Source organism: Capricornis sumatraensis, chromosome 1 (genome assembly GCF_032405125.1).
Source record: "Capricornis sumatraensis isolate serow.1 chromosome 1, serow.2, whole genome shotgun sequence".
In the NCBI taxonomy this organism is placed as follows: domain Eukaryota; kingdom Metazoa; phylum Chordata; class Mammalia; order Artiodactyla; family Bovidae; genus Capricornis; species Capricornis sumatraensis.
The window spans coordinates 851907-858626 of NC_091069.1; the positions used below are offsets into that span (position 1 = coordinate 851907).

The 6720-nt window shown below is 68.3% G+C and overlaps 1 protein-coding gene across 1 annotated transcript; it reads right to left on the bottom strand.

Annotated features, from left to right (window-relative positions):
- Positions 1-184: 184 nt before the first annotated feature.
- Positions 185-6300, bottom strand: UAP1L1 (UDP-N-acetylglucosamine pyrophosphorylase 1 like 1). The gene is made up of 9 exons (XM_068971890.1): positions 6012-6300; positions 5201-5405; positions 4821-4996; positions 4330-4502; positions 3742-3935; positions 3195-3335; positions 2471-2656; positions 1856-1922; positions 185-1420 (listed from the first exon to the last, which is right to left on the bottom strand). Exons 1-9 carry the CDS (start codon positions 6298-6300, stop codon positions 1337-1339), a joined length of 1515 nt encoding a protein of 504 aa, XP_068827991.1. The 3' UTR covers positions 185-1336.
- Positions 6301-6720: the final 420 nt, after the last annotated feature.

Sequence of the window (6720 nt, forward strand, 5' to 3'; positions counted from 1 at the left end):
CCTGGTCACGGCGTCCTCGCATCGCAGGACAGACATTGCAGGAGATGGCGAGGTGTACCCGGGGCCTCTCTGCGCTGAGCAAAACCTCACGCGAAGGTGTAATTATTTGAAAATAAAAAGGTTTTGTGAAAGCAAGCTGTTTTAATAGTTTACCCAACAAACTCGACTTGGCAGTGAGGAGCCCCTGGGCTGGGCGGGCCCCTCAACCTCAGCCTCCTCCTCGGTGACCCTCCTCTGCCCCAGGCCCTCTGCTCGCCTGTGGAGCGGCTGGGAGAAGGCAAGTAAGGCACAGGTTAGGGCTGACGGCAAAGCCTGGATGGAGGCACAGCCGTCCTCCGGGCCCTGGGCCTGGCCCTGACCCCGCCGGCACACCCGGGGCGGGAGGAGCCAAGCCCCTGGGAGGCTCACTGCCGCTGAAGCCCCCGGGACAGCACCCTTCCTGGGGGAGTCGGCCGCACGTGGGCTGGAGGAGCAGGGAGGGGCGGGGTGGGCCTGGCCGAGCTGCAGGCCACACTTAGGACACTCTTCACAGGAGGGGACAGGCGCCCTGCGCTGATCTCCAGGCGGGAAGCGGGCAGGGCCCAAGCAGCCAAGCCCGTGGAAAGAGACCAGAGGCAGCCGGCTTCTCCCCGTCTTGACCAGGCTGAGGGTGTGCAGTGAGGGGCTGTGCCCACTCCTCCCTGGGGGGCTGAGGAGCGCGGGCACTGTTGTCGGAAGCTCCCTGTAGGCTTGGGGCGGCGGGGGGCGCCCTCCACGGGTCCCACTGTTTTCTGGGGGCTGCGGCTTTGGACGGAACTCGAGAGAACTCTGCCAGGCGTGCAGGCCAAGCTTCCCAGAGAGCCAGCTCTGGACCTGCTGTGGGCCTCAGCCGGGCAGGGAAGGGGCGCCGGGCTGTGACCCCCAGGCTCAGCTGTCCCTCCCAACACGGAGCCTGCAGGCGCTGCCGTCGCCTCGTCTCTCCAGAAAAGCACAGCATGGCTGCTGCTGCTCCCGCCAGGCGGGTCTGCGGGTGCACAGGAGCCCCCTCAGCTCACACAGGCCCGTGCGCCTCTCAGCACCTGCGGCACCCGCCTGGGCCCCACCCCAGTCCACCGAGTCCCTCTGCCTGCAGCCTGGACGCCACTGCAGGAGTGAAGCCAGAGCGCCCCCGGGGGCCCTGCAGGCCTGGGGTCACCCGGCTCCCGGGGCCCTGGTGGCGGGAGGCCTCCCACCCCTGTGGAGAAAGCCCGCTCTGTTCTGTGCTCCCTGGTTTGCAGCCAGAATTGCAGAGCAGCTCCCCTGCCCGGAGCCCAGGTGGGGCTGTGTCCTGAGTCTTGGGCCCCGGGGTTGGCAGGGGTCAGGGCCGCAGCTCCTTGGCAGTGGCCTCATCCAGGATGAGTGGGGGCCGGAACTCTCGGCCTCGCAGGAATTCCTCCAGTCCCTGGAGACGAGCAGGTCGTGATGACTGGATCCCACCTCCCGGCCCACTGGGTGAGGCCCCAGGTCAGCCCGGAGCCAGTGAGAGGCAGGGCCAGAGAGGTTCCTAGGAGTGAGGGCTGGATGCCACCTCGAGCCCCTGGGCCCGCACAGCCCCCCCACAGGGCCGGCCAGAGCTGCCAATGGGGGGCAGCGCGGGCTGCCCTCTCGCTGAGAGGCTCCCGCTGGCCCAGACCCCAGCCTCAGACCGGCCTGCTTTGCCTTGCCCAACCCCTCCAGGCTTCTGACAGCTCGCTGCACCCCAGGTCTCGGGCAGTCCTCTGCCACTGAGGACCGTGGCAGAGCTGTGACTTCCCAGCCAAGCATCCAGCTCAGCCTGCCCCGTCCGACCCCGCCAGCCCAACCCCAGGGGAGCCTCCGCCGGCCGGTCGGCTCTCACCTCTCCAGCGTATGACACCAAGGGTGAGATCTCGCAGATGGCCGGAGGCTCTGTGCTGCCAGGCAGGCTGGGGGTGAACTCATCAGAATCAGCTCAGGGGCCTGTCCCAGTGCCCTCCCTGGCCCCACCCACCAGGGAGCCGGCCAGTCCCGGCCCACCTGGCGGACCATCCCCCACACCCGCAGCCCTCCTCTAGGCAACCTCCTCTTCCTCTAAACACCAGGCCCCGGGCACCACCCCAGAATGACAGGCCCTGACTTGATCTGGAAAACGCTCCTTGTTCTCTGCAGGCATCTCACAGCCTGGATAGCCAGACTCAGGAGGTGGCTGTGGGAACCGGGGTGGAACTTAAGTTCCTATTCTTTCCCCACCCTGGGTGGTAACCTGCCTGCTGCTTTCTGGGTTCCCCACCTGGGAAGGTGCAGCCCTCACGTGCCCGGGGACCTGAGCAGACCTTGAGGACCAGGCACACGGCCACCTGCATTCAGCGTGGTGCCAGGGCAGAAGCCCCCACCCCTGCTCAGCAGCCATGCCAGCAAGGCCCTGGGGTGGGGCTTGGGCTGTGACACCCTGACACCACTGTCCTTTGGGCAACACCCCACAGCCCACATTCACCTGGGCTGCTCGAGGAGCCGGGTTCCGTGTGCGTCCAGGAAGCGGGCGCCTGCCCGCAGGGCCCACCGGCAGTGCTGGGCGAGCAGGGCCCGCCGGGACGTGGAGGGGCTGTCCCTGTCGGCTGAGTCGGCGTTCTTGAGTGGGGAGAACTCCTCCTCCCGCAGCACTTGGAAGGCCACGAAGTTCCTGGGGGGCAGGGGAGACAGCTGCAGACCCGATGTGCTGGCCAAGATGCCCTGGGCGCTGGCAGCTGAAAACCAGGCCGGAGCGACACAGACTACGTGGAGGTCTGTTCTCTGGGCCCCCGAGCACACGTGAGTCTTTGTTCCAAGACCCCGGAGCTATCTTTGGTCCTCTCTTCCCTCCCCTTCCCACTGGCCTGACCCCCAGAACCTGGGACCCCAGGTGGGGGCCACCTACCCTGGCAGCTCCAGCTACTTCCCCTGGAAGAAGCTTCAGGGCCCCGGGCCAGGGCAGAGGGGGCTCAAGAGGAAGCACAGGTGTCCCCCCATGTCCACCGCCCCGAGGGCTCCAACCGCCCCAGACGCGCCCCATGCTCCCGCCCCAGGGACTGCTTCCCCTGGGCTTCTCACGCCAAAACCTGCCTGCAGCCCCCCAGCCCCCTCTGCAAAGGCGCACGGCCTCCATTTCCCTGCCTGTTGGGCCTCAGAACTACCACCAGACGGGGGAAGGGGGCAGGAACAAACACGGCTTCTGCACTGACTTGGCAAATGGGAGCACGTCAAACACGAACTTCTCCATCTTGATCCCGTTCGGCTGGAGCGGCTTTACTGGGTATCCGTGCTCGTCCACATAGGGGACCTTCTTCACAGCCACATGTGGCTGCAGCAGGGGCTCAAGCTCCCTGGGGACGCGAGGCCAACAGGAGGTAAGACACAGTTCAGATGGACATCTCGGGGCCCCAGCCTGCCTCCCGCACGCCTGGCCAGGTGGGGCAACTGGACAGACGGACACAACGGACACAGGGCGGTAAGAGCCCAGCTGAGCCCTGTCTCTGCAGAGCCAGAGAGCCGGCCACCATCAGCCTCACCCGACCAAGCACAGTGGCAGCGGCAAGCCCCGGGGTGGGTGGCGCCCGCCGGCACAGCCTCTCTACGGGAGGGCCCACTCGGCCGCACCAGCTGCTGAGCTCTCTGGTGCCTCCAGCTTGTTTAAACTCAAGAGCCATTCTGCACTGCAACCCACAGAAGGTCAGGGCTGCCCCCAGGCCCTGCAGCCAGGCTGGCCGGGAAGCCGCCTGCTACGCACACCTGGTGACCGTCCGGAGGAAGTCTCGGGTGAAGAAGTGGTTGCAGATGTTGCCTGCGTTGTACAGCAGGCCCCCACCTGGCGCGCGCAGCTGCGCCACCTCGGGGCTGATCTCGCTGTACTCCACCACCTGGGGGACGCCGTCCACCTGGCACACCACGCCCACTGGCTCCTCAGGGTACGCCTTCTCCACCACCTGCAGCCGCGACAGGATGGATAGATGCCTGGCTGGGTGGATAAACTAACTGACTGGGGCGGGACCGGGCAGGCGGGGACGCGGGGCGGGGAGGGCGGGGACGGGAGGAGGAGGCGGGGCCAGGAGCGGGAGGAGGGCGGAGCGGGGTCAGGGGCGGGATGGGGGCGGAGCGGGGTCAGGGGCGGGATGGGGCGGAGCGGGGTCAGGGGCGGGAGGGGGGCGGAGCGGGGTCAGGGGCGGGATGGGGGCGGAGCGGGGTCAGGGGCGGGATGGGGGCGGAGCTGGAGGAGGCGCGGCGGGGCGCGGCGGGGCGCGGCGGGGCGCGGCGGGGCGCGGCGGGGCGCGGCGGGGCGCGGCGGGGCGCGGCGGGGCGCGGCGGGGCGCGCCTGCTCACCTTGGCTCCACAGTCGGCGCCCCGCAGCACGCAGAAGCCTATGAAGACCGGGTCGGCCAGCCGCACCAGGATGTTGTCCACGCAGTACACGTGCACGAACTCCACTCCTCGCCGCTCCATGTCCTCTAGGATCTGGTGGTCCTCCAGCGCGCTGTACAGGCCCCCATTGCCATCTGCCGACGGAGGAGAAAGGGCCTTGCCAGGGCTCCAGCCGGCCTCTAGTTGATGGTGTGCTGGAGACAGGGGAGGCCCCTCGGGGCTGGACCTTGCGCCTAAGGGAGCGCTCTATCGCTATTCAAGTAGCCCTGTGGCTGTTCCACGTGACAGATGGGAATCAAGGCCCAGAGAAGGGAGGCCACTTGCTCAGGACTACACAGCTTCGGGGCAGCATATTTTGTCTGTCTGTCCCGGGCCTCTTGACCCCGAGCTAGCTCCACATTCTCGGCCTTCCTCCACATTCAGACCCTTCCTGCCTCAGAGACGGGGCGTACCTGGTGCCATGGCGACCTTGTCTTTCCTCTCCAGGATGGCCCTGCCATCGAAGGACACAGCAGGCAGCATGCGCTGTTCAAACATGATCACGTTGTTGGGATCCAAGTGGAAAAAGTCATGCTCCTTGAAGAACTTGGCCGTGGGCCCCAGCGTGAACTCACTGGTCATGATGTACCTGCAAGGGAGGCAAGGCTGAGCCAGCCTTGCAAAGGGCCTGGTCCCCCTGGCAGATGGGACTGGCAGGCCTCCCTCTGGGTGGGGGCTGGGCTCTGTCTGGGGCTGTGCTGGGGTTCAAGCCCTGGTGCGGAGCAGGACTGGGGCTACACAGGTTGGGGGAGGGGGAATCACTCTGGGGCCGAGGGAATGCAGGCGGGCACACCAGGGCACCGTGCAGCGGGTCCCGTAGCGCTCGCCGGCCAGCTGCTCCACCCGCCGAATCCGTTCTGCCTGCAGCTGGTACAGGGTCTTCTGGCTGGGCAGCCCGACCTGATACATGCCCTTGGGGTAGGTCACCCCCAGGCGGGTGCCCTGCCCACCAGCCAGCAGCAGCACGGCCACCTTGTTCAGGGCGATCTGATGGAAACCTGGAGGCACGGAGCACCATGAGGGGGTTCCCACCACACAACCACCCCTTCATTTTAGCGCAAACCAAACTTGAGCCTGGGGCTGAGAGCCACAGCGCAGAACTTTCCAGATGACAGTCTGACCTGGGCTGGGGCCTCACCCACCCCTAACCTTACCCCGATCCTGCCGAGGTTCTGACCACGCCCTCCTGGGTCCTTCAGAGGAAACACCCCGCGGGCCTGTTCGGAGCCGCCGGCGGGAACCCGGGGCAGACGCCCCTCCAAGAGCAATAGCGTCAGCTACGGGCCGAGAGGCGAGGAGCACAGCCCGCCAGCGCTGCTGCGAAACGGGGCCTGTGCGGGTGTCCAGGGGTCCCCTGCTGTCAGTAAGTGGCAGCTGGCCATCCAGGGGCGCCCAGCACGAAGCGCACCCCCAGGGAATTCGGCCTGGGGGCGGCGGCCCCAGAACCAACCCGCGCCGGTACGTGTGAGAGGGCAGGCGATTTCACGAAGAAGGCAAACTGAGCTCCAAGCTCCGCTTCCCCGCGCGCCCCGCTCGGCCTGCTGCGTGGGCGTGGCCCCTTCCGGCCGCCCGCGGCGCCCGCCGCCCGGACCCCCGCCGCCTACCTTCCTCCTCCCAGAGCCGCCGGGTCTGGGGGTCACCCTCGGTCGCGCTGCCCACGCGCTCAGGAGGCAGGGGCTGCAGGCGCGCAGCCAGGTCGGACGGCGGGCCTGGGGGGCGCGCGCAGGCGGCAGCCGCGCGCTGGCAGTGCTGGCGCAGCGCCTCGGGCTCCAGGGCCTCGAGTTGGGCCAGCAGCGCGGCGCGGGGCTCCGGCGCCAGCTCGGCGCAGAAGCGCAGGAGGTGCTCCTGGCTGGCGCGCTGCAGCCGGGCGCGCAAGTCCGCCTCCGAGGCCATGTTGCCGCCGCTGGCCGCGCTGGCGCTTGTGACCCGCGCTCTCCGGCCAGTGTCACGGGACCCGGCGGGACTCCAGCCGGGCGGGCCCCGGGCGCCCCGCCTTGACCCCGCCCCGCCCGGGCCCGGCTGGGTCGCAGACCCCTGCCCACTCCGCCTCTCTTCCGCCCCCGACCCGCCCCTCCACTATTCAGCCCCCGAGGCCGCTCCGAGCCCCGCCCCTGGCCGCCCTGGCGCTGGAGGGCGGGCTTCACTTTTAGTTCACCTCGTAGCCCACAGTCCCTTGCGGAGGCTAAGGTCCGACTCTGCCAGTGGACGTGTTTGCATCTACCAGGACCCCTGGCGCCAGGAACCACAGTCCGGGGGCTCAGGGCTCAGGGCCAGCAGACTGAGGGCTGGGCGGGGGCGGACTGAGCCGGATCT

Bases quoted from the DNA above. Each gene is read 5' to 3' on its own strand.
- UAP1L1 (XM_068971890.1), bottom strand. From the start codon at position 6,300: ATGGCCTCGGAGGCGGACTTGCGCGCCCGGCTGCAGCGCGCCAGCCAG. The intron at 4,503-4,820 runs GTACGCCCCGTC...CTCCGTCGGCAG, and splicing joins CAAGGTCGCCATGGCACCAG to ATGGCAATGGGGGCCTGTAC. The intron at 2,657-3,194 runs GTCAGTGCAGAA...CCTGCCCCCCAG, and splicing joins GACGTGCTCCCATTTGCCAA to GAACTTCGTGGCCTTCCAAG.